The 26589-nt window shown below is 42.8% G+C and overlaps 3 protein-coding genes across 6 annotated transcripts in view; 1 reads left to right on the forward strand and 2 right to left on the reverse strand.

The window, feature by feature from the left end:
- Nucleotides 1–6366, reverse strand: part of LOC310819190 (uncharacterized protein) — a gene marked incomplete at both ends in the record, with an annotated part of 8149 nt that extends 1783 nt beyond the window's left edge. The window contains 4 exons of the mRNA XM_083690434.1: nt 724–1460; nt 2874–4283; nt 4690–4849; nt 5695–6366. Of these exons, the coding sequence (XP_083546560.1) occupies nt 724–1460; nt 2874–4283; nt 4690–4849; nt 5695–6366 (2979 nt within the window). The remainder of the gene's footprint in view (nt 1–723; nt 1461–2873; nt 4284–4689; nt 4850–5694) is intronic.
- Nucleotides 6367–9393: 3027 nt separating this feature from the next.
- tcea1 (transcription elongation factor A (SII), 1) lies at nt 9394–14765 on the forward strand. Of its 3 annotated transcripts, none has more exons than XM_083690559.1 (10): nt 9394–9704; nt 10339–10401; nt 10485–10590; nt 10889–11018; nt 11934–12085; nt 12252–12308; nt 12558–12712; nt 12977–13123; nt 14046–14117; nt 14366–14765. In XM_083690559.1, the coding sequence occupies exons 1-10, from the start codon at nt 9630–9632 to the stop codon at nt 14372–14374; spliced, it is 966 nt and encodes a 321-aa protein (XP_083546685.1). In that variant the 5' UTR covers nt 9394–9629; the 3' UTR covers nt 14375–14765. The 3 variants fall into 3 exon arrangements, with proteins under 3 accessions (XP_083546685.1, XP_083546686.1, XP_083546687.1); XM_083690560.1 differs by having other exon boundaries at nt 9399–9704; nt 10889–10991; XM_083690561.1 differs by having other exon boundaries at nt 9400–9704; nt 10889–10991; nt 11937–12085.
- Nucleotides 14766–17980: 3215 nt separating this feature from the next.
- On the reverse strand, nt 17981–21646 carry rgs20 (regulator of G protein signaling 20; the record flags this gene model as incomplete). 2 transcript variants are annotated; one of them, XM_083689915.1, is made up of 5 exons in its annotated part: nt 17981–18169; nt 18383–18617; nt 19032–19109; nt 19676–19839; nt 21584–21646. In XM_083689915.1, 5 exons carry the CDS (start codon nt 21644–21646, stop codon nt 17981–17983), a joined length of 729 nt encoding a protein of 242 aa, XP_083546041.1. The 2 variants fall into 2 exon arrangements, with proteins under 2 accessions (XP_083546041.1, XP_083546040.1); XM_083689914.1 differs by having other exon boundaries at nt 19032–19121.
- Between the last annotated feature and the right edge of the window lie 4943 nt (nt 21647–26589).

Here is a 26589-nt window from a genome sequence, read left to right on the forward strand (position 1 = left end):
CTCCTCCTCCTCCTCTTCCTCCTCCACTACCATCTCCCCCTTCCTGCTCCTCTCCCATCTCCATCTCCATCTCCTTTTCTTCCTCTCCTCCTCTAGCTTTCCTCCTCCCTCCTCCTCCTCCTCCTCCTCCTCCTCTTCCTCCTCTCCAAATTTGGCTGAGCTACTGACATCTACCTCAGGGGCAGGCTCAGAAAAATTGTCTAACTCCTCCAACTGTCCTGTTTGCTCTTCTGCAGCTAAATCATCTTCCTCTACCTCAGCTGAGTCCTTTTGGACAGATTCAGCTAAACTACAGCCTTCAGACTTAGACTTGACCTGATCTGACCCTGACATTATTGATTTGATTGACTGCTTCTCTTGTTCATCTGCTACTATGTTATCACTGTCCTCTTCCTCGGCTAACTCCCTCATTTTGGATTCTATTAATCTCTCATCATCATCATCATCATCATCATCATCATCATCATTATTGTTATCTCTAGCATCTGAATCCTCATCACCATTATCAACAGTTTTACCTTCTTCGCTATCAGATTGAACAAAACATCTCTCTTCTCTTCTGTCCTCATTCATGGGCTTTTGCTTCATAATCATCTTTGAGGCCTTCAAAGACGGTTTCGATGCTAAAACGTCTATCAAATGTTTCCTCAACGTTGTTGGTACAGTTTCAGTCCCAGGCATATCTCTATTATGTGTTTCCTCATCACAGTCTTCAGAAAATACTTCTGGTTCTTCCTCAGTGTCTGACTGGGGACCTCGTAGATTTTCAGTGCAGCAGCTATCTTCTACCTCAGTGTTACACATCCCCCCAGCGTGCAATCTTGGTTCTCCCTTAACTAAAGATGAAAGCTGCTTCCGAAGTTCATGGGGAATTTTCAGCTCCTCCATGAGATCCTTTAAACCTGAAAGTTGTTCCTCATTTTTGTCACCCGCTTCAGAGGCAACATCCAGTGCAAATTCCTGCTCCGACTTTGGAGACAGGGGTTGACATTCAGATGTTTCAGTTCTCACCTGAAAATCCCTCCATCTTTGTTTCAGTTGGGAGGAGGTTCTGTTCTGCAGGTCTGCCAGGCTAGCCCTCAGCTGCGCCTCATCCTCAATTGTGGATATTTTCTGCAACGATTGCATGACCAACATGGCCTCTGAGCTTGTTCTTGCCCCCACAGACTCATCCTTCATGGAACCCACTAAGGTGTCTTTCAGGGTCATCACGGACAGAAACGAGACGAGAGCTCTGGACGACAAACCAAACACTGAGGCTACTTGCGATGAGAAGTCGGGTAGGCTATGAGACTTCTCAAGGCTGGAAGGGTTATTTGTAAGGGAGGCCCTTCTGATGCATTGGATTGAAGAGCAGAGCTGCCGTAAAACAGGTTTCATAGTTGCATTGGGGCTTAAGGGGTTGGGGTTGGTTGATGAGAATGATTCACTCTCGACTGGAACGGTGGCCTCGGCTAATACTTGAACATTTGGCATTGAGGAACATAGACCTCTTGCACTCTCTGTGTGTTGTGTATCTGTTATTGGCCCCTCACAGCTAACTGGAACGCATAGGCAAGACATTGACTGTTCAGCTGCATCATCTGTAAGTGAAAGACATTGTTGCTCTGTACAATCCTGGTGCAATTCACTCTTAACTTCAGATGACGATGAGTCGTCACCCCCTATCTGAAAAATAACCTTTGTCTTAAGCTCTGGTTCCACTGTGGCTGCCTCTTCCACATAGGGCAATGAATCTGGGTTTGGTGATTTTTGGAGCCAGTTTTCCACATACTGAAGAACATTAGATGGAGTTGAATTCAGGGCAGGCATTGAAACACTCTCACTCAGCTCTATGTTTGTCTTGGGAAATTTAATTCTGTCCTCATTCATAGACTTTTGCTTCATAATCATATTTTTGGCTTGCAAAGACTGTTTGGGTGATGAAATGTCTAAAAATGGTTTCCTCAACGGTGTTTTTACAGTTCCAGTCCCAGGCGTATTTACATTATGTGAGTTATCACTGACAACCTTGTCTTTATTTACATTAGGTGAGTTATCCCTGACAACCTTCTCTTTATTTACATTAGGTGAGTTATCCCTGACAACCTTCTCTTTATTTACATTAGGTGAGTTATCCCTGACAACCTTCTCTTTATTTACATTAGGTGAGTTACCCCTGACAACCTTCTCTTTATTTACATTAGGGGAGTTATCCCTGACAACCGTCTCTTTATTTACATTAGGTGAGTTACCCCTGACAACCTTCTCTTTATTTACATTAGGTGAGTTATCCCTGACAACCTTCTCTTTATTTACATTAGGTGAGTTACCCCTGACAACCTTCTCTTTATTTACATTAGGTGAGTTATCACTGACAACCGTCTCTTTATTTACATTAGGTGAGTTATCCCTGACAACCTTCTCTTTATTTACATTAGGTGAGTTATCCCTGACAACCTTCTCTTTATTTACATTAGGTGAGTTACCCCTGACAACCTTCTCTTTATTTACATTAGGTGAGTTACCCCTGACAACCTTCTCTTTATTTACATTAGGTGAGTTATCCCTGACAACCTTCTCTTTATTTACATTAGGTGAGTTATCCCTGACAACCTTCTCTTTATTTACATTAGGTGAGTTACCCCTGACAACCTTCTCTTTATTTACATTAGGTGAGTTATCCCTGACAACCTTCTCTTTATTTACATTAGGTGAGTTATCCCTGACAACCTTCTCTTTCATATTAAGCTGTTTTTTGGAAGATACCCCTTTGACATGAGCTATGTTTGATGCCAAGGCTTGTTTTTTTGTGGGGGTCACTTCATCCCCGCTGACTTTCCGTTTCTTTTTTCCTTTGTCTGTCTTCCGACTCTCCTGGCTGTTCTTCTCACTTTCTGTTGCGCTCCCGCTCTTTTTCCCTGAGCTAACACTGCCTTGCTTGTCAGGAGATGACATTTGCTTGGAGCTTTTTAAAGAGCTCGCCACGCTGTCCTTCTGTCTCTTATCTGAGCTTGTCGTTGAAGTTGAGCTCTTCTTCTTTCCTTTTGCCTTCGCTGTCTTCTTTTTTTTCTCGCCTTTAACCGCGTCCTCCTTAGTCACAGACCCTGAGCATTCTGTTCCCTTGGGTGAAGATTCAGAGTCTGCTAAAGTCAGGGCCTCGTCGACAGTGAGAGAGGATTTTTTCAGCTGGCTGCTGAGCCTATGTGAGGGAGAAATGGGCTCAGACGACAAAGACAAGATGTCAACTTTCCGTCCGTGTAGTGTGTCAGAAGATGTGGATTGTCTGGTGAAATCCACGTCACTGTCGTTGCTGGACGACAGTGGCCCAGAGTCCATGGAGGCTGATTTACCCCGCGGCATCGGAGTGGAAACATACTCAGTCCCGCTCTCCGTGGAGAATTGTGCATTTGCATAGTAGTTATCATAGCAGCCTTGTCTCTCATAAATGTGCATCACAGTTTCTGTGATCTCTATTCCATTGTTTTGTATCTGAAGGACCTCTGCTACCCCCGAGGACCTGACAGAGGAGTGAGATCCATTATGGCTAGCCCCAGCAGAGGCTGTTTTCCTAGGCTTTGGTACTGGCCTGCTACTGCTGGTACTCTGTCTAACCACACAGTATCCCTCAGTCATCTCCCCATCAGATGTCCTCTCCATGTAGGAATATGTTCCCATGCTGCTTTCTTGAACTCCGGTCTCTGTCACCATCGTAGTGCTCTCTACAGACGATTGCTTCTTTGTCATATGCCTAGGGCCTGGAGTGGGTTTCCTCTTGTAACTGGATTTGGGCTGTTCCATGGTTGCGGTGCTGCCACTATCATTCCCTCCCTCGTCACTGAAGGCAACGCCCCTCCCACTTAGAGAGGGACGGTTCTCTTCTTTCGATTCGTCCTCGCTCACACCTGCATGGTGTTTGGGCAGGGCGTGGTTTGAGTCAGGGGAGTTTTTGCCTGGCCCAGACTTTGAGGCACGCACTTTCCTCTGGTGGGTGGTAAGGTTGGAGCGGGTCACTGTGGTGGTCCAGTGGATCATTTCCTCTTCCTTTATGGTCAAACGCACCTTCATCTCCACCGTCATGCTGCCATCTTGGTTCACCCGGAATGACTTCACAATGTCGTCATCTTGTGGCGCAACGGAAGTGTCTTGTCCGTCCCCCTCCTCCGCTTGTCCGCATGTCTCCATATCTATAGATCCACGAGCATGTGATTGGTTGATATCCGTTTCCATTGACCCAATGTGTTGACTCTGATGTTCATATGAGCCATTTAGAGACTTGTTGATCTCATTCACAAAGTATCTCTCTGATGATAAAGAGAAATTCCGTGACCTTGTGCCACTGGAGAATGATTTATTTTGTTCTTCAGATGGGAGGTTTGGTGTGTGTCCAATATATTATGTCAACATGAAAAATGAAAGAAAGAGAGAAAGAGAGAGAGAGAGAGAGAGAGAGAGAGAGAAAAAAAAAAAAAAGAGAGAAAGAAAGAGAATGAAAAATGTGAAAAACAGGCTTTTGACAGGTATCTAATAATCAACCTGATATATAATGCATTAAACAAATATTGTACTATTACACAATTTAGTTTAAACAAATGAGGATGATGTACTATTTCTGTCATGATGAAAAGCCACAGTATAAGCCCCTCACATTATGATCATACTGTAAAATCCCCACAAATTAACCCACAGCACTGACAAGCAAACACTTACGAGTCAGAGGCTGCAACCTGGATAGTTCCACAGAATCTGAGTTGCTTGAGAGTGCTGGCCGCGAAGGTCTGTATTGGTCATAGTTTCCTTGTCTGAAGGGTTCATTACCGGTGGCTACAATTACTCCAGAACACAAGATCAGTGCCGGTAGACCGTCAACCTGCAGAGTGAGGAGAATGAGCAATGAAAGGGAGGTAGGTATTCATCCCAGTCTCCAATTCCCACGCTAAAACCTTACGTCATTATCATCGGGCAGATGGAGCGAAGAGATTATGCTGTTATAACCCAGTAGGGGGTAGAGATCTTGATGGTGCCTGGAGAGTGCTGGTGGGATGGGTGTTGTAAGGTTACAGGTAATTCTTTAATTGATTCACTATCAAAGTCTAGGGAACCTTGAGAGGGTTCAGATCTTTCCACCTCTACTTCTGTCAACATCCTGACTTACATACAACTTTGGAATGTATGTTCTGTCACTAAATAGGTCATATAACTAGAATTTCACGAGTGAACAGACCACACCTACAACTGAATATGTTTAGGGATACGGCCCTGGAGGTATCGGCTGTGTGGCATCAGCTGTGTATGCAGTGTCAGGTTTACCAGTAGTCACATTATCTTGTTGAACACACAGCTGAGCAGACCATTTCAGTGTGTGGTGCCATGATTCAACAGATTTGTAAGCTGTGTTTCTATCTAGTATTGCTAACTGTGTTTGAAATTTGACGCCATTTTTGGGATGTGTATGTAGGAAAGAGAGGTCAAGATGTTAAACATGTGCTGAGGATCTGCAACCGATGAATCATAGCTGATGATTCTTCATTCATTTCCACAACCAATTTATTTGTTAATTTGGGTAAAAAATCATTATGGTTTTACACCCATCATGCCTGGCTATGATGTCATATTGTCCTGTACATAATTCCATAACTCCAAGTACTCGTCTTTAGAAAATAATTACAGTACTCAATCAATCAATCAATCAATCAATAACTGATAATTGCTTACTCTTCTGCCATCTGCAGTGTAAAGCTTCAGGACCGGGAACTGCATGACTTGAGAAAGGTTATCCAGCAACGCATCAAACGTGGGTGCAGTCCTCTTCTGCAGCACAACCACACGCCTAACGGTGGGGTCTCTGTTCTTGAAGACCACTAGTCTCTTAGGTGTCCGTACTGCCACTCTGTTGTCAGCCATCTTAGCTGGCCTGTTAACTCCCTCATTCCATCTGCCCAGCTGTGTCATGGTGAGTCCACGCCTTGTCCGCCAGCCCGCGCTGACAGGCCGGGTTGTGTTCCAGGGTACCTGCCTGCGGTTGACCATGTCCAGGTTGAGGGGCTTGACCTTCTTATGATCTGAGCACACATAGTTCCCGCCATCGTGGAGGTCTTCTAGAGCCTTCACAGGGTGGGTACCGTGGGGCGTGCTGATGGTCCGCACCCCGAAAGGCAGAGGCACTTTTTTGGATAGAGCATCCAGCAGGGCATCAAAGGTTTTGAAGGTTCGGGCATTGATGACCATGCGATGGCCGCCGAACTGGGGGTCCCCACTCTTGTAGAAGCAGACGCGTTTGGAGGCGGGGGGGTCGGAGACGGGCTGTGGGAGTCTGGAGGCCAAGGTCTGCATGCTCCCAGAGGACAAGTCCTGCTGAGACGGGTCTTGGAGGTGGGTGTCACTCATATTGTCAGTGGTTGGCTGAAGAGAAATCAGGGAGAGAAACTTGATGATTATCTGTGGTTTGAATACAGCAAATGTGTGTGTGTGTGTGTGTGTGTGTGTGTGTGTGTGTGTGTGTGTGTGTGTGTGTGTGTGTGTGTGTGTGTGTGTGTGTGTGTGTGTGTGTGTGCGTGTGTGCATGCGTAAGTACGGGTGGGTGCATGCGTGCGTGTGAGAGAGAGAGAAGGTGCGTATGGGTGTAGTAAAGTAACACTTGTTTTCAAGCAATTCAGTATACAGTAACTGTCCAAGTGTACAGTACTATGGAGTACTATGTTGCGTGACAGTGCTGGATGGAAACTGAATGTATGCCTGTGCCAAGACTGAAACAGCCTGCCCAGGCTGGAGAGGGATGAGCCCTCTGGCACACCAAAACAAGAAGGCCCAAAGCAGATTGTTAGTTGGCTGAATGTTCCATGGATTTTCTACTAAGTGTCAACAGCGATTTCTACATTAAGTCAATTCACAAATGCCTTAGCTTTCCAGTACAGCTTTGTGGTTTAGAAACCAAGAGCAGGTGCACATCATTGCTTGCCTTCAATGTTAAGGCTGTACTGTTGTACAGTATTTGCTTAGATTTATTGACACTATACAACTTTATAAAGATCTGTTATGGTAAACATTACATAATAAGTGGCAGGAAATGTGCCTGTTGGACACTACATAATCTGTGCATAAGAAGATGAAATGAGCTTGTCTCTGTGATAGCAGCAACGCTGGCCTATGGTACAGTAGGTAACATATTTCAGGATGTTTGTTATAATACCAAGATGCTTGATTTTCCAAAATAATTAAAAGCCAATGTACTATGCAAATTGGATTCCACAAATTAAGAAGGAACTGATTACAGTGAAACAAATCCCCAAATACAGAGTAGGCGGTACGCTACTGTAGGCACACACATCTTGTAGCCTACTCTTGTTCTGAATGCTTTTAACCGTGGCCTAAATACAGTATTGTTTTGATATACAAAATAAATCCATAAATTCACCAGGTTGAATAGAAATCACTAGGCCTACACATACAAAGTGTGTTCCCAAAACAAGGTCTCACCAACAATTCTTTGATCAAAGACGCGTCAAACTGAGTGGCTCAGATACTGTTGAACATGTCAAATTATATTCAAAATGAGAGTAAATCAGTCTTACCTTATCTCACATTTTCATCAAGTTATTACAGGCAAAATGGGAGAAAGAGATGCATCCAGTATACTAGTGTTGGTGAAAGCTGCTCAGCGGCGTTTGCGGGGCTATTTTGGGACATGCGACATCAGGGTCAATTTGCTTAATCTTTGCTCACGGTTAGCTAGCATATCGAGGTACGGAAACGTGTGGGGAAAGTCTGAAAAGGAATGGCTATCTAAGAACTAGTCCACTACTACTACACTACTACACCGTAGCATAAATACATGTCAACAGTAGACAATCCAGGTACACAACTAATTGTGTAATAGTGGATTGTCTCATTTTATTAAAAGTATGGAATTATTAAAAGTATATTGATACAACAATATGTCTGTTTCTGATATGTGTAGAAGGAGGAAAAACACACACAAAGAATGACAACAAACTCCATTATTTAAATATTATTTTAGCTGTGTGTGTGTGTGTGTGTGTGTGTGTGTGTGTGTGTGTGCGTGTGTGTGTGTGTGTGTGTGTGTGTGTGTGTGTGTGTGTGTGTGTGTGTGTGTGTGTGTGTGTGTGTGTGTGTGTGTGATGTCAGATACAGTATTACTCTAATCATCACACACAAGAATATTGGTTCACCTCGACTCACATTCAAGATAACACATATGGTTTACACTGTTTCTAATTTCCTAGCAGCCCTGTAATCAGATTGGAGGAGTCTTGGGCTAATAGGGATTAGGTGAGAGGTTTACGTAGTTGCTGACAGTGTTAGGCACAGTCGAAGAAGGGCCCAGCCAGGAGAGAAAGCTTTTGCCTCACAGCAGGTAATGGTCTGGTCTTGTCAGATCACAGCAAGGATATTACTGTCATCTGATATAATGGAAAAATGTGATAGATTGTGTTTATTCTTATAACAGAATCAGGTTACAAGTGAATGCCACCGAGTTTCCATTTCCCAAATGATGGCTGATCCGTTTGTCCACAAAGAATGATCTTCAATCAGCTGCTACGACATATATAACACAGTAGACACCTCAACTGATAAGTCAGTCCGCACCCCCCACCCCCTTTATGGTGGCTAAGCTGCATGCACCAAGTCAAGTGGCCTTGAATAGCTGGTAAAGGCATTGTTACCGCCAGCACGTGCTCAGGATTAGGTGGTTAAAAGAAAGGTCACGTATGGGCAAAAAACATGTTGGAGTCAGTTGAGTGTGGAGTGAGTGAGTGAGTGTGTGTGTGTGTGTGTGTGTGTGTGTGTGTGTGTGTGTGTGTGTGTGTGTGAGACCCATCTCTTCCGGCTACATCTTAACAGTCCCTCCTAAAGATGGTTTGATATCTCACAGGGAGGGGTGAAGTGAAGGAGTTTAACATCTACCAGGTGTACCCTAGCTGTGTGTGTGTTTGTGTGTGTGTGTGTGTGTGTGTGTGTGTGTGTGTGTGTGTGTGTGTGTGTGTGTGTTTAATTTGCTACTAGCTGCCTCAAACTATTTTTCAATAACATCGCAATAACATCACACACATTAAAACCACTGAACCTGACACAATGTTCTAGGATGTGTACACATGTACACATTCAAACCTGACCACTGCCCTTATTACATTTGTTTCATGTACAAACATTAATACCTGGACAAAACTTTACAAAATGAATAAAAACCAAGACAATCTGATTCGGTGTATATGGTCTAATATACACGCTGTAACAACAAATGAATGTGTGGTCCCATCTAGTGGTCATTCACCATACTAGCACCGGCTGACAGTGAATGAGTGCCCACGGTGACGCTGCTCCATCTGAAGCAGTTTGGAGCAATGTTTTCTCACGTTCTTCGTCCGCAATCTGACCAGTCATGATTAGTGATTAGAATATTATGACAAGAGACCGCTAAACCTTTGCAAGATCGGTATTCGTACTTCGATTAACACTCCCTCGAAGTCAGTTTCGGCGATCAACTATTTAGGTCTGATAATTCTAGCGGGGTCGGTGTGTTCCTCAACAACCAGTCCGCCAAACGCCGCTGCTGTCCTGTGGTGTGGTCTTTGTTGATAACATTTTTCTGTCAGTCTATAATTCATACTTTCACGACCAAATCATTCACCATGGGCAAAAAAGAAGAAGATGAGATCATTAGAATTGGGAAGAAGATGGATAAAATGGCGCAGAAGAAAAGCGGGGTGAGGTGTTCTGACATGAATGAATTGGCTCCCATAGGTGGTGTACCATGCTAGCTAGCTAACTGATCTCTTGCTAGCGAATGAAGTAGTAAACATTGCACAGTGCACGCAGATCCCACAGCGAGCTGTAGCTAACAAGTGCCATTTTCAGTCGGCGAATGTTCGAAACATATGGCATTGTTGATACTTAATTGCAGTTTCATATAAGTCCCAATGTTGCATGCAAACAAGCGTAGTCTGTTTCTTAGTTACACATTGCCACTTAGCAAGCGTAGCGAATGAGCTAATATTGCTACGTTAGCTAACTAGCTATTTAGCTTACAAGGTGCTCACTGACACTGAGCTGTAGTTGCGTGGGAATTAATGTTTAGTTGCATACCCGTCGCTGAAGCTGTGCTGCCGAAATTGTGTGTTGAGCTGTCAGCCTAAGTGATTCATATATTGGAGTACGGACTATTTAATTAGCTGGCTAGTTTACCTGTTAATCATAGGAATCAATGGTCTCTCAAACAGATATACAGTGCGTATTATTGCTTTGACAATTCATTGACTGGCACAAAGTCAAACTAACACGCTTAGCTAGTTCAAGCCCATACACTTATTTAGAATACATTGTATGTCATTACTTTTGCAGTCTGGGGCATTGGACCTACTGAAGGAGTTGAGGAGCGTCCCGATGACTCTGGAATTACTTCAGGTACATTTGCTAGCTACTCTTCTAGCATCTCATCCACACTGTGTAGGGGTGTCGCGGCACTGAAGCAAAGTCTTTCTTCACAGTCAACCAGAATTGGGATGTCTGTGAATGCCATCCGCAAGCAGAGTACAGATGATGAGGTGACAGCTCTAGCCAAGGCCCTGATCAAGTCGTGGAAAAAGCTCCTGGGTAAATATTACATAAATAGTATTCATGTAGTTGGGCACCCAAATTAGCCTCCCTGTAAGTCTGTGACCCAATGTCTTGTTATTGTCTTTAAAGTCAGACCATCTCTCTTTAGCTCTCTCTCTCTCTCTCTCTCTCTCCCCCCACTGTGTGTTTTGAATTTGTGCTGCTTTGAACATTGTGCATGTATTGTGTTAGATCTCATCTTATACCATCCCCTGTTCTGTGTCGTTCCCTATAATGTCTTGTGCCCTACAATGTCTCACATCACCTGATGCTCTGTGTTTTCGCTGGATCCCAGATGAGCCTGGAGGTGGAGACAAATCCTCGGAGGAGAAGAGGAAAGAGCCGACGCCAACAGTAGTGTCTCCCTCTCAAGGAAGTCCAGAGCCAAGAGAAGAGGGGTATGTGAAACCAACTGACTTCAAAGAGTAAATATTTAGTGAAGCAGGTTTTTTATTTTTAGGGCTGTCAAACGATTATAAAAGTGAAGAGTTAATCACATGGTTTACTGTGATCAATCGTAAATTAATCACATTGTTTTGGTTACATTTAGGCCGAATTAAAGATGTTTTCCTTGAAAAACAAAAAAGTCTATATTGGGTTGTAGATGTAGACAACAACACAAATTCAAAGGGTCCCCCAAGTCTCCCATGTTTCTGATTGAATTACTGTGCTGTAGGAACCCGAGTAACTGTCAAATATCTTAAGTCTATGACAAGAACTAGGCCTGCATCAAAATGTAAGGTGTGGGACATAGAAGACAAGTTAACCACGGTGGGCACAGACAGTACGTGCTGTCTGCAGCTAAACGACTGCCCTGTCTGGACCGCACAGCTCGCAAAAGTTTCCCTCAGAGACAGCCTCCCTGTTTGATAGTCGGTCTGAACAAGACGCTGCGCAGAATCACTGATCTGAATCACAGATCTGAACCACCTGCTGCAAGAAGTAACCACTGATTGTTGATCAATATCAGCAAATCTGCGCAGTGCCTCGCTGAGGCTGATAATCTCAAACACAGAGAGAGCGTCTTTGTAAAACCCCTTGGCTAAATGCCCGGCTGTTTGGGCCACTTGATCAAAGTGTCTGTTTGCGTGTCCTCCTCCGTCCTTCAAGTCGTAAATAGAATTAATGCGTGCACTACGCGAAAATAAAACAGTTAAAAACTGGGGAAATTGCGTTAACAGTGTTAAAAAAAAAAAGAAGTAAATGTGCGTTATAGAATTAGTTTTAGTCGCAGGAATTAACCCGTTCACTTTGACAGCCCAAGTCAGTTTCAATACCACCACGTTTCCAGAGTTTAAACGGGGAGAGCTGTTTTGACCCGTCACTTGTCCGTCTCCCAGCAGCACCAGCAGTAACTCCAGCAGCAAGAGTGAGCCCGTTGACAGCCGTGAGCCCAACTCACTCATCTCCACCTTCCCTCGGGCCCCCGGTACCTCCGACTCAGTCAGGATCAAATGCAGGGAAATGATGTCCAATGCACTGCAAGCAGGCGGTAAGATGACCTGGCGTCACTCTGTTTAGGGTTCGTTACGTTTTGATGTAGTTCATATGGTGTTCCAGTTGAGGGTTTATTACGGGTAATTCCTTTTGTTGTCTCCTCATCCATCTTTGTTGTTTTTCACCACGTTACGATTTGTCTGCCTCTGCTCTCCTTTTAGATGACTACATCGCTATTGGTGCTGACTGTGATGAACTTGGAGCACAGATTGAGGAAAATATCCTTTTTTTAATAGAGTGTTTTTTTCTCTTCTTCTGCTGACTGTGGCTGAAATCATCATTCAGCTTATCATGAGCATGTTTTGTTCAAACAGTGTAAAGATGGATTCGGTGGCTGGATTTTTAGGCTGTTCTGTTTTTAGGATTGCAGCCATTCCACTCCTGTCATTAACACACGAACATATCACAGTCAATAATGTACAGTAGAGGCACAGGGGCGGACATGTATTCCTTGACCAGCTGGAAACGCATCTTCCTGGAGTTTAAGAACACTGACCCCAAATACAAGAACCGGGTGCGCAGCCGTATCGCCAACCTCAAGGACACCAAGAACCCCAACCTGAGGAGAAACGTTCTCTGTGGGAATGTGTCCCCGGAACGCATGGCCAAAATGTCAGCAGAGGTGGGATTGTGTAGGGCCATGTATATATATTGAGTGTAGAGCTTCCCAATTCTCCGTCCTTTTCCCTAAAGTGTACACTTAGGGGAGGCTGGTGGAGGCAGATGTCGGAGGAAGGGCTCGTTGTAATGCATGGAATGGAATGAGGAATTACAATTGACCCGTGCTCCGATTTCTACCTCCACCAGCCTCCACTTGGTACACTTGTCCGCTCCTCTACAGAGTTGGGACGCAGGGATAGTGTTGTAATGTTGTAATTTCTTCCAGGAAATGGCCAGCGATGAGTTGAGGGAGACGAGGAAGAACTTCACCAAAGAATCTATCAGGGACCACCAGTTGGCCAGGACCAGCGGCACCCAGACTGATCTGTTTACCTGTGGGAAGTGCAAGAAGAAGAGGTGCACCTACACTCAGGTATGGGCAGATCCACTATGTTCAACTTTGTTCATGGTGGTGTTCAATAAGGCCAGGTTATCATTGCAATTGACTATTGGTTCCTAGTTGACTTACCTGGTTAAATAAATAATAATAATAATAATAATGCATTTATTTTGTGTAATGCTTTTCTCAGTACTCAAAGACACTACATTCCATGGAGAGAACAAGAATAGATAGATAAATAAAAAGTTAAACAAAAGCGCAATCTGTAAAAACAACAATAAAAATAGTTAAAAGTTTGAAGCCAGCGTGCTGGATTCTTTCATGTGGTTTGGGAGAGTGTTCCAAAGAGTCGGGGCTGCAGCTGAGAAAACCCGGTCCCCCCCAGGCCCGGTGTTTAGTCCTGGTGATGGGGACAAGGAGGTTGGCATCAGCTGACCGGAGACTGTGGGTCAGGGGTGTGCTGGAGGAGCAGGTCAGAGAGGTAGGAGGGTGCCATGTTGTTGAGGGCTTTGTAGGTGGTGAGAGAGACTTTGGGCCAGCAAGTAGATTTCTGATTTGCTGCAGTTCAGTTTGAGGAAGTTGCATTGCATCCAGGACTTGATGTCAGCAAGACAGTTAGCAACGGTTGAGTGAGTGGCTGGAGTTGTTTAGTTTTGGTGGTGAGGTACAGCTGAGTGTCGTCGGCATAGCAATGGAACTGGAGACCATGGCGACGGATAATCTGTCCGAGAGGAAGCGCATACAGGTCACATACATAAAGGTTAAATAAAAATAATATTATGATATAATATTTGCAGTAGTAAAGCGGTGTTGCACAAATGTATCCATGTGTCAGGGAACAATATCTTACATGCTTTTGAGGAGTTGCTTCGAAGCTGACCAATTGGTGCATTGTGGTTTTAGATTTGCATTTTAGTAATGAGTGTGTTTCCTGTTTTCTCTTGACAATCCCCAGGTTCAAACTCGCAGTGCTGATGAGCCCATGACCACGTTTGTCTTCTGCAATGATTGCGGAAATCGATGGAAGGTATGTTGCTCCATATCTATTCATGTCTCTTAATTACATGTACTATTGATTGCTACTTAATGAATGAAACACATTGGTATTCAAAATGAAATTTCACATGTTAATGTGTTTGTATGTTATCAGGTGTGATTGATTATGTTTAAACTTGTGTAAGATGGAAACTCACTCATAAGTGTCTATTCAGGAATTATTATTCTAGAAGTATTATTGCTCTTGACTGATTTTCGTTTTTATGTTGTTGTTTTCAGTTCTGCTGAACGTGTAAGGAATATAGTTTTGAATTCAGAGAAGTCGTAGCGAAATTCCCGGACCAGGATTCTGTATCTGCGTCTGCAACAGATAGGAACTGTCTATTCTGTGGTACCTGGTGCAGAAATTGCCACAAAAAGACACCACCACTGTTTTTATTTGAATATTTTGTCCATAGAACCAATCCATGTGTTTTAACCGCGATTTTTAGCGATGCCCCTATGTCGGATTACGATCAATATCGTTGTGTCTCACCGTTTCTTTTACCAACAGTTTTTATATGTAGTTTTAACATTTTGACAACTTTGATCGACATTTACTACTATGTTTTGCTTTGCCCTCACCAGAATGTTTTATTTAATTTCCCTGTGAAATGTAATCCATTTGAATAAAAACAGAAAATCAAACAAATGTCCTATCTTTCTTTCGTGAATTTTCTCGCAGGGTGTCGAACATGTCATCCATTTTTGGAAGCATCTCCTCGGGTCATTATGTGATGTGGATTAGCATTTTATTAGAGGTACTTCACTTTATATAATATACCATTTAGCTGACGCTTTTATCCAAAGCGACTTACATTACAGTGAGTGAGTGCATACATTTGAGTATATATGGTCCCAGCAGGAAACGAACCCACAATCTAAGTGTTGTTAGCGCCATGCTCTACCAACTGTGTCACAGAGGACCGCAGGACCACTTTACTTGAATATACAGTATGTCAGTTGGGGAAGAGAAAGCCTTGTCTACTGCCATCGGGTTCCTGGTGGGTTCTCTTGAATGGACTTAATGGATAGACCTGACAGCCAAGACAAATCATATCCTGTGGACATCTTTACACACAAGCAACACTTCCCATGAGGGCAAAGGGAAAAGAGTGGGCCCTTTCCCTGTGATTATAGTTGAATATTTAGTCTCATGAATGTGAATGTCTTTTTATGGATATTAATCCAGGCAGGGGCGGAATATGCCATTGGCTAAGCCACGGAAGATACAATTGTGCGGTTCCTTTGTGATGTTTCCAGGTGCATCCACTCCAGTAGCGATGAAGAGTGTGCTGTCTCATTCTCAGTCAGAAGTAGAGGGCAGAGTAGAATCAGCCTCAGCTCAGGGATTAACCTAGCTTGTACCATGCATTGCTATGTCTTTTAAATAAACGTTAGAAGAAATCTATAAGATCAAATGAGCACACGGTTTTAATAAGGACATTGGGTAGGGTTGTTTTATTTGTAACAGTGAGATTAATTCAATATGGCTATTACTGCAACGCTTAGGTAACAGGCCTTTCGATGCTCACGTCATATGCAGCCATTGTGGTGTTCACATTGGTTGAGCAGATGGAGGTCCTACACAAGACTGTTCTGTATGGCTGGTGGCATTACATAAACTCATGTAATGAAATCCTTCGTATTGACAATTTGTCTTCTCAGGTAAAAAGGATAAGGTATTTGTGTAGTACGGGTTGTATGTGTTGTGCACTTATGAGAGTGTTTACATGAAGAGAAAATGAAACTGCAGGTCAGTAAAATTATTGTGCTTTATTTTATCTTAAAGAATCAAAATGCCCACAAATCATTATTTTCTTGGAATAAAACAGAAAAAAACCTAAACCATATACTGTAAACATTCACAGGTTATTTGTTTAAAAATGTATCCTTTAGTAAACTTACTGCAAAATAACACATTTCTTATATAGTAAACAGAAGAAAAAAAACATTTATAGGCAGTATCACTCCAAACCCATTGGCTTAGATAGTGTTTGAGGTTGATCTACGTGGTGAATCCATCAGCTCAAATTGCACATATCAAGTAAGTTTACTCTAAGACAAGTAGAAGTACCACCATGAAGCACACACATTGGCAGACAGAGGATGCTGTTTACCTGTCCTATTCATTGCCCTTCCTTGTCCTTATCAAATAAAGGCATGTGTTTTCATTTTTCTTCATAACATTTGTTTGATTAATCTACGAAAACTTACTGATGTATTCATGATGAATAAGGAATGAATAAAACACATGCAATAATTTTAGTCTTCCAACAAGGACAAATCAGCTGGTTACTGACTGATTAAGGATGCTCCAGAAACCATCCGTATGGCAAGAGTTTTGAAACAACCATTGCCCATGAAAGAGATGTCACAAAATCGAATGTCAAGGCACTTCCCCAAGCGAGGATCTTGTCTTTGTGTGACATGTTTGTGAGGCAACAAAATAACTCGATTAAACTAGCTGATACACATAATATTTAACACTTGGCAACTCCAATTTTAGTCAAAGAAATCATTAAAAAACATGTTTTAACACAGTTTACTTGGTAGCTTTGGTGTCACTGCTAAACCGGTCTGACCCCAGGGTAATTATTTCAATCGCAAACCGATTTCATAAAAATTATCTGGCTTATAGAAACTCGCCACTGAATAGCTATGCACTATTTCAACTGTGAACCCTTTATCATTTTCACTCACACCTTTATGACAATCTTCTATAAATTCTTGACCCCCTCCCTCCACCCCCCATATGCTTCTCATTTCATAGGTCTGTAGGGAGTACTTCCAGGCTATATTTCTCTACACTGTACATGAGCCAATGACCACAAGTTTACTTCGCCGTAATAATTAAAACATATAAAATACTTGCTGGTATTTCAGAATTGGCAAAATAACATACTGTATCGTAATTTCAGATGTGTCAGACCACAATCATTTCAGAATCTATTGGAGTATCTTTTCAACGATGGGTAAATTATTAATTAATTAATTAATACTTGAGGTGGTGGCTGGTGGACATATTTGAAATAAAAAAAGGACCAAAACTATACACTCATCTTCAAAAGAAATGCTATTACTCATTAACGCATTTGACTTCATTCCTGTTTCTTAGGGGATAATATTGCCCTCTATGTCTCATTTTATAGCTATCGTTCCCCATTTGTCACCGTTAGAAAAAGATATTTTAGCACTTGGTTGAATTACTTATTCTTCATGAACTGGAGTTGCCAAGTCACACTGTTACGGTTCCACACTGTGAGGTGAGCCGAAAGGGACCAGGGGGAAACATCATGTAAATTATACAGTACCCCACAAAGCTGCCTGCAAGTAGAGCTATCATCCTGTAGCCTTGACTTGAGCTTTGATTTTCATACGCAGTAAATAGATCTGGGCATTAAATTCCTATTGCCCACAATTCCCTTTTTTTCTATTTACAAACTCATAAATATATAGCCTGCTGTCGGCATAATTTTTCTCTCAAAACAAATATACAAAAAACGATAGTGATAACAGACAATAAAAAAAACAAAAAAGATTTCAACACAAATAAAATAGTTTTTTTTTTTTTTTTTTTCCAAAAACGGAGGAAAAATAAAAACATGAATATTATTCCTTTGGAGTGTTTTGCTATGTTGATCTGTAGCAGTACTTGTGGTGTGTCGAGCCCTCGGAGATTTTGAGACCTGAGTGTCTTCTGTCAGGTGCAGATCGCTATAGCACTGAGTTCCCTGGGAGGGCCAGGTTCCGAGGCCCTGTTCACATACTCTACACACTAAGATACAAAGAAAATAGAAAGAAGGGAGGGAGAGAGGGGAGAGAGAGAGAGAAAAGATCACAGGTCATCATCACCTAAGATTCTGGGGCTTGCTCTGACAGGGTGTTGAGCAGGTTTTTGTAGGCCAGGGAGTTCATGTAGCGGGGGTAGGAGTCTCTTTGCATTAGTGTGTAGATCTGCAGCTGGGCGTCGTCAAACGTGTGGGACGAGGGTTCCAGCATGTTCCGGTTGATCACCTCGCGCACGCGGGAGTCAAGGCTCACCTGGGGACCGACAGACACAGAGATTTAGAGAAAGGGACATGAAAATGTTAGTCTGAATACATACTGTACTGAACTGTGTAAACCTTTGTTCTTAGTGTCATCCATCCTCAGACATACTTTCAGATCATGAATTCAGTGGCAGATTATCTATTTTTATAAAAGGTTGTTTTTACGATTGTATGCTTATTAGAAGTCTACAACTGTCAAACAAACCTCCTTGGGTGAGAGGATGGAGATGTAATCTTCATAAATGACCCTAGCCTTCTCCTCTATGGCAGTCTTATTGGTCTCTTTGCTGAACTCATCGCAGGCCAGCCAGAAGAGCATGTTCTCTTCACTGAACTCGGTGCGCAGAAATTGCCGGAAGGCGCTCCTTCCCGCAGGGCAGCACATCAGCTTGTCAAAGGACTGCCCCCATACACGCACCTCCTCCAGAGTGGGTTTAGGACTGCAGGGAGCACACACAGCTTACAACAGGGGTCACAGGGTCTGACGCTGACACCATTTAGACCAATCACAAAGGACTGGCCATGGAATACTGTTATGCTGTTACTATTGTTATAGTAATATTGAGAGTTTTGTGTTACTAGACAAGTGGAATAAGGATTGACATATATATCACTGAACTCCATATTGCCTATGCAATTACCAAATGACTATGGTATTACAATGTTGTTTCATGAGTAATTACTCGGTTACAATGCATGTATAGGGGAAAGTTAATAATGTGTTACCAATACAGTTTATTTCACTGTCACTCATACTTGAAATACATCTTAGGCAGTCAATAGACTACCATGCATGCCCCTATTTCTGGTTTAGAGAACACTGAAATAGCCTCTAAAAGATGGCATTGACTTACATGTCTTCACAGTCTGCAGTCCCTTCCGCTTTGACATCATACGAGGCCCGCCGGTTCCTCTCCTCCCTGTCTTCATTCCTAATAGTGAGACTGCAAGGTAGTAAACACATCACATGATACTACTACTAACTACTACCTAACACACCGCCTGGCCCTGGTTGTGAGAAGGGGTACTTCACCCAGTCTGGGCGTTTACTTTTCCAAACACATTCAGAAAATGTGTGCGGCTGGTGGAGGTAGAAACCGGAGACCACCTCTCATTCCATTCCATGCATTACAATGAGCTCATCCTCTGATTTCTACCTCCACCAGCCTCCACTGTGTGAGAAATAGTACTGGGATCATGAAGGAATTATCACCATTGACCCGATAACACCCATATTGAGGACATGAGAGGTCCATATGCTGTTAACAGCTGATCATAAGAGAGCTTAAGACAGGCTGCAGGTTGGGGGTGTGTTAAAACCATGTAACCGTGCTGATCCAGACAGATGCAGATCCAGACGCTGTCGGTATGCTAAGACGCTGCTTTCTGCCTGGCGAGGCGACTCGCCACAGCCGCCCCCCCCCCGTGTGTGCAGGTATGTGAGGCATGCTGAGTGCAACCGCGGATGAGAAGGAGAGATGAGAAGAGGACATCCTACCAGGAGCAGCTGCAGCAGCAACACCAGCAGAAGCAGCATGCGTTGGAGCCCCGGTTCCCCTGGCCCTGCTGGTCCTGCTGGGCCGGTGCAGCGCCCCCCGCCGCCGACTCCTGCTGCACCGACATCTGCCTCTTTCGCATCTCCATCCGCTCTGATCCCATGGGCTGAGGACAGGACAGAGAGAGGACAGGGCTGAGACTGGAGTAGAGAAGAGTTGCCATATCACATGGATGGAGGGCCGACTGGAAATAATATTGTGGCGTGAGGAAGAGATTATGGCCTATTGTCGTGTGCACATCAAACTGAATTATAATCTGAACCACAACTGAAATGGTCAATTAGTGTGTGACGTCAGTCGTATCAATGAAAATGTGTTGTTTGTTAATGCATGCAATATAATGTGTTTAGAGAATTACAACCCATTTTTGCTTTGGAAGTGTACAATAAATCCACGGTAAATTAGTTTTCCTAATTGATCCAAATAAGACAAAGATTATAGAATAAGAAAACTATTATTGGATTGAACAGAATTGCAAATGATGGTGTAATTGCTACAGAAGGTTATATCTTTTTCATAATTCAACTTGTCTACCCATTTTATTCATCAGACCTGCCCGATATGTTTCAACATGTCCCTAAAAGGCCTATACACTGAAGCATAAAGAGTGTCTTAAACACTTCTTGCAATTACATGCCCAACTGCATCCTGATACTGGGTGCTTAAAGTCCAGCCCCAACCACCATCTCAACACATGTGGCCTAGCTCAATAAAGTCCCCCTGAACCGGCTGCTTTGGGTGATTATATTCCTTGAAAAGGTACTGTATGTACCCTTAATAACAGCAAATACGATGAAATGCATGTGATGACACGTTATTTGAGTGACACCTATGTGAATATGTGAGTGGACAAATGCCATTGCAGATGTGGAACGAAATTTCCACTGTATCCCTTTCCCGAGTACTGTGCGTTCCTGATCATGGTTGATTCTCTTCAATATCGCCTTATGAAACATAATGCCTGCACGCAGGATGGTGGGCCTACTCGTAACAGGATAAGCTATAATGTGTCAACACCATACAGTAGCGTAGCCTGTTATGTTACATACTAAAGGAAAATTAGAAACATTGGTAAAAATATACATATATCTGATCATTTGACATAGTCTCAAGGCTGTCGCGTTCAACCCACGGTAACATTACCAATACCTGTCACAATAAACGATGCTTATGTGGGCAGAAATGTCTGAATATTTCGTAGGCTACAGGGAGGGGGGACCTGAGGGTGCAGCTTGCGAATCTAACCGCAGTATCGCTTTATCATAGTCTTTCAGTGAATACAAAACTATTTGTCAATTTCTAAAATGGACCCATGGTAAAAAAAAATAATCGGGAGACGGGGGAGGTTATGCTGAGATTTATATAGATAGGCTACCCAATAACGAACAGCATATTTATGTGTGATGTGTTGGGTACTCCAGCACTGACACATATAACGGTATGGCTCGCTTCTCTTGCTATAGACGATGAAATGGGAGGTGGGGGTGGGGGTGGTGGTATCCATACAGGCAAAAAATCCTGATATCACCATAGCTACACAAATCATATGCCGCACTACAGATTAAAACGAAAAATAATCGTATATGAAATGGAAAATAAGTGCTCTTGTGCGTAAAATAAAAATAACGATGAGAGCATTGCATTACCATCACACCAATAGAAAGTGGCACCATGAAGAACAGCAACCATACAGCCTCATCGCCCAGGACAACCACCGAAAAGACATATCTGTTAAAAGCCCACTGAAGAGCCTGATAGTGACATGCCATTTTAAATGCCAGGAAATGGCTTGACACGCTCCACTCACGAACCGTTCTTGTAAGGAAACATCATTGGCTACCAATACTTACAATTTCACCATGTATGCCCAGAGAGAAGAGGTAGTTCTTTGCCTTGATTACATCCGTTGGCATAAGGCTTTTTTTCCTCCGACCGGCTGCTTCCTGACAATGCGCATGCGTATCCTCTCCAAGTAGTAGTAGTGGTAGTGTAAACCCCCTAGATGTCACAGATTTATAATACACCTCAGGTTGCATCTCCTAGTCAGATAGGTCTACGCCATTCAAGGAAACGTAGCATCACACGTCCAGAATGAAATTGCAGAAATTCCGTGTGCTGCATCACATTTACATTAGTTGCAAATAAGATAAGACGCATTTAGAGGCATGCCGCTTTCCGTGGTGCTGAAACCGCGCCGGGAATAGGCGCACTAGATTTCCCGCCCTCTAAACCTAGGCTATATAAAATGGACAGAGGCAAGGGTAGGCTACAGGGAAGTCGTTGAAATGTAATTAAAGGTAGCCTAATATAATATGTTTTACACCATCCAGTTTCATGATTTAGTTTAAATTAGTTTTCTGATTTCACTGGGTTTGCATGAAAAAGATTGGACACAAAATCCAGGTTAAACTGTTTTGGGTGGGACTTACATCGGTAAGCATATACGAGACAGAGAGAGACCAAACATATGATGGACTGACACTGATCATCCTTCACAGATGATTGTCGCCAATACATTGGAAAAGTCGTTGAGAAAAACAATGCTGACATCTGCAGGATTTGTTGCATATTACAGAACGCTCCAATACTTTACCAGCTCTTGGTGATACGTTGAGATAAAGCTGTGAAGTACGCTTTTGGATCATTATCGCGATATTCTAAGTAGACACTAGATGGCACTCTGTACTTACACTTGCATGACCCATTATAAATGCACTAACCATATTCATAACCATCTAAAACGTAATATGGCCCTATTTTGGCTTTTGTAGTTGTTGCTGCAAGTGTGTTTGATACCATTCATCATTCCGTTCCGTGCATTACAATGAGCCCGTCCTCCGATTTCTACCTCCACCAGCCTCCACTGCTGTGGAGCCATCGCAGCCAGAGCTACCCTGTAAAGATTAGACTGATCTGTCTTTGCCCTCACTTGGAGCTGCAGCTTTGGCATTGTTTTTGTAAGGCACCGAAGAATAAGTAAAATTCACAATTCTATTCTTCCTGAAAAATGCTCCATCATTCCAAATGGTTCCAATGTGATTCCATCATTCCAAATGATTCCACATGTGTTTTGTGCAGTTTTTCCTCTCCAACAAACAAATGTGAAAATCAATCCCCCCCCACACCCAGATTATGTCATGTTTTAGGAACATGCCCATCTCTTTCAGTATCACTTCACTTAACACCTCCCTCAGTGTTTGTGTAATACCCCACAAACACAAATGTCAGCTTGGACACACAGATGACGCAGGCATGCATGCATGCACGCATGCACGCACGCATGCACGCACGCACGCACGCACACACACACACACACACACACACACACACACACACACACACACACACACACACACACACTGAACACACACACACACACACACACACACACACACAAACACATTCATTGCGGCATGGCTGAATAACGAGGGCCATGTGAATCTGAAAGCTGCTGAATGATGCGTGCATGAGGACAAGGTCACATGTAACAAGAGGATGGCAAAACGGATACTGATTGATAAGGTATATTCCAAATCAGGTGCCTTTTTATGGATAATTGGGATTCAAAGCGCTGTCTGGCATTGAGAGAGACACTGAGTCCCTGAAGACCACTTAACAGGGAGGGCGACATGAGATGAAAGCTGACCACAACAATCTATTTTCCTTCAACAGTATATGCAAGTCAGTAATGATAACAATAATGTTATATTGACTGCTGCTTCTTTCTTGGCTAGGTCTCCCTTGCAAAAGATTATTTTGATTATGCTCCTAAATATTCTACGCACTCACTGGCTCTGAGTCAAAGTGTCTTTTAGCAAATACTTTAACAAACATATTTCCTTTCCAAACCAACCATTTGGGGAGGACCCAGCGCTTGTAGACACACATCTATCAGTACTCATTCAGCTTGTGATGATTATGTAGTAAATCAAACAGCTCATAATCAAACAGTGTCTTCATGTAAGTGTCACTGAGTCCGAGACCCAGCCTCTAAACCACAGAGCTTACATTACATTTACATTTATGGCATTTAGCAGACACCTTTATCCAAAGCGCTGTACAACAAATACATTTGTTTAAGTAAGTGAATCATCTATCCAACAGTCTTCATAAGACAAAGTAATCAATGCTCACACCAGGGGCCATTGGCAGTCGTAATGCCAGTAGGCTAATTATTATTATTTATTTTTGTCTTGTTGAATGCTGCCTGAGAGCTGCCTTCATTTCTGCCTTGCTGTCATTTCCATCTGTATAGATAGGTAGAACAGTCGAGCAGGCCTGCAGAATAGACTCCATTCCCACTATTGATTAATGCTAAACAACAGGCACTTTGCTGGCTTTGAAAGGAAAAGCTTTCAGGTAAAACCTTTCTGCAGCTTCTCGTGCAGAATTACAACTCCTCGTGTCTGAATTGATTCTTTCTGTATTCTTCCTGACCTTTTCTATTAATTGCCCTCCAAGAGCTGTTGTAGATAGTGTGCTGTTTGAGGTTTACTGAAGTTTAGTGAGTGGGGTCATGCCATTTTGAGGCAGCATTCAACAAACTTTCAATAGTATTGACCAAGTGTTTACATCTGGTTGTTTATAGTATGCAGTGGAAAATTATCAATCAATCAACCAATCAATTAATCAGTCAATCAATCACTCGTTTGTTAGTGAGGGTCCTCCATGTGACCCACCTATGACAATACCTGTCATGAATAATTGCTCAAGTCTGTTAAGAGTTTTTAGTTTTGTTATCTCAATAACTAGTGGATACCAGTGGACAGTTTTACATCTCATTCATGGGGTAATATCCAACTATGTATTTCATTTTAATTGATTTCATTCATCTGTTGGTGTTACATTCAAGTGTCATCCTTTACGAGCCAATGCAGCTCATCAACACTTCAGCATGGATAGAGGAAGTATTCACTTAGAACTAAAGGCCTTAATGACCTGCACCTGATTCCTTTATCCCTTTCCACTCCGTTCTGAATAATTCCTAAACTGTTTATCTGTCGTCACAGCTTGAGCATCTGTATCTACTCCCGATTACGCTCAAAATAGTTCTATGAACAGTAGTGTTGGTCACTATACAAAGCCATGCAGCGGAAATCTGCTTTTATCCATTTACCTAGAATTAATCAGACTCCCAACTTCAAACAAGATCATGTTCTTGGAATAGACAACACTATTTTTGGAAACCATCCTTTTTGTAGGGAACAGTCAAATGTTTTTTTGTTTTTTTAAAGAATGTTCTATTAATTCAAAATCCTATCTGTAGATCTATCTATTTTGCTGCTGTGGTTTCCTCCTTGTTTTAGGTGGCAACAAACCCCTAGATTTGTTGTTTTGAGTGTACCTATTTGAGGACTCAACATCCTGGTCAACTGCACTTAATCTTCTTAGTCTTGTTTAGACCGGAAATGCTTCCAAAAATAGACTATTGCTTGGCTTCCAAGAAACAAAGATGGCTGCTACCACAGGCACTTTTAGATAGTAGTTTTCCAGGTGCACCCACAACATGGTCGGCATGGGATATCATCAGATTGATATGTGTGCTATGAACCATTGCATACTGTGGATAACTAACTCAAACAAAATGACATGAAAGCAGATTATATTTTCCAAAATGTGACCAGACTTTGTTGTTTAATCATTTAGTACTACTTATCTGAATAAGGTGTATACTGTACCTCAGTTACAACACCTTATTACAATCTACAGACATAAATCATACTGCAATAAGAGATTATTTAGTTGATTATTTAGTTTTGTCTGTCCCTTGTAGAGAAAATTAAATTCCTTTGGTAATTCTTAGATTCTACCTTTGGAATGCTTTGTTTTGTATGAAAGGAATTATTCACTACATGTATTTTCAACAGACCACCCCTCCCATCACACACTTCACTATGTCTACATCAGGTAGATAATGACGATGATGAGGATGATGATGATGATGATGATGAAGATAAGGATGTATATTATGATATGAAAATGTGGCATTAGGTCTTGTCCTGTACCTGAATGGGCACCAAATCCTGTGCCTGATCTCCTTCATTGTCATTGTTGTATGTCCCAGGGGTTTGGTAGCCCTCTCCACGCCGGCAGGCCTGGAGCAGTCTCCGTATTCGCTGCCACATCAAGCCCGGAGCGTGGCCAATCCCTCTGAGATTAGACGAGGGCCAGACCCACCGTCGAACGACTCTAAAACGTGGCATTTTCCATCGGCAGTGGCCCACTCCCTCTGCGGGGCCTACCGGCCATCCAGAACCCTGGGGAATCCACTCTGCTTCTGTACGTCTCTATCTCTTCCCTGTGTCTGACTCTGACTCCAAATACATTAGCATTATTGTGCTGGAACAAATGTAGCGGCAATGACCCCAACAAGCAAAGACTGTTTACAGTGGAGAGGGCAGAAGGGGATTATGACTGTGTTCCCACTGATTCAACTGTGGTTTAGTGCATCTCACCAGCTTAGAGCAGATTAAGACAGGAGGTCTTAGTGTCGGAGGGAAATGAATGAGTAGTACTAATGACAGTAAGTGTATTCATTTGTGTGATTGTGTCCTCTGCTGTTTGTTGGACAGCAACACCTATCCACTTATGGGTTATTTGTGAATGTATGATGTAATCCAGCATAGACATAATTGAGACATGTTGGGATCAAATCTTTTACTCTAATGTGATCCAAGGTTGAGTCTCTGGAGGTAACGTGTTTCAAAACATGCATGTAATTCTGTTGTGTGAAAACATACAACGTGTACACACACACACACACACACACACACACACACACACACACCCACACCCACACACACACACAAACACACACACACCCCCACACACTCCATCAACCGTGAAGGCACCTAGT

The sequence above is a fragment of the Argentina silus genome (genome assembly GCF_951799395.1).
Source record: "Argentina silus genome assembly, chromosome: 18".
Taxonomy (NCBI): domain Eukaryota; kingdom Metazoa; phylum Chordata; class Actinopteri; order Argentiniformes; family Argentinidae; genus Argentina; species Argentina silus.

What these genes read in the sequence shown, in the direction of transcription:
- tcea1 (XM_083690559.1), top strand. Translation starts at nt 9,630, where the DNA reads ATGGGCAAAAAAGAAGAAGATGAGATCATTAGAATTGGGAAGAAGATG. An exon ending in TGACTCTGGAATTACTTCAG is followed by an intron (nt 10,402 to 10,484) that starts GTACATTTGCTA and finishes CTTTCTTCACAG; the next exon opens with TCAACCAGAATTGGGATGTC. An exon ending in CAATGCACTGCAAGCAGGCG is followed by an intron (nt 12,086 to 12,251) that starts GTAAGATGACCT and finishes CTCTCCTTTTAG; the next exon opens with ATGACTACATCGCTATTGGT.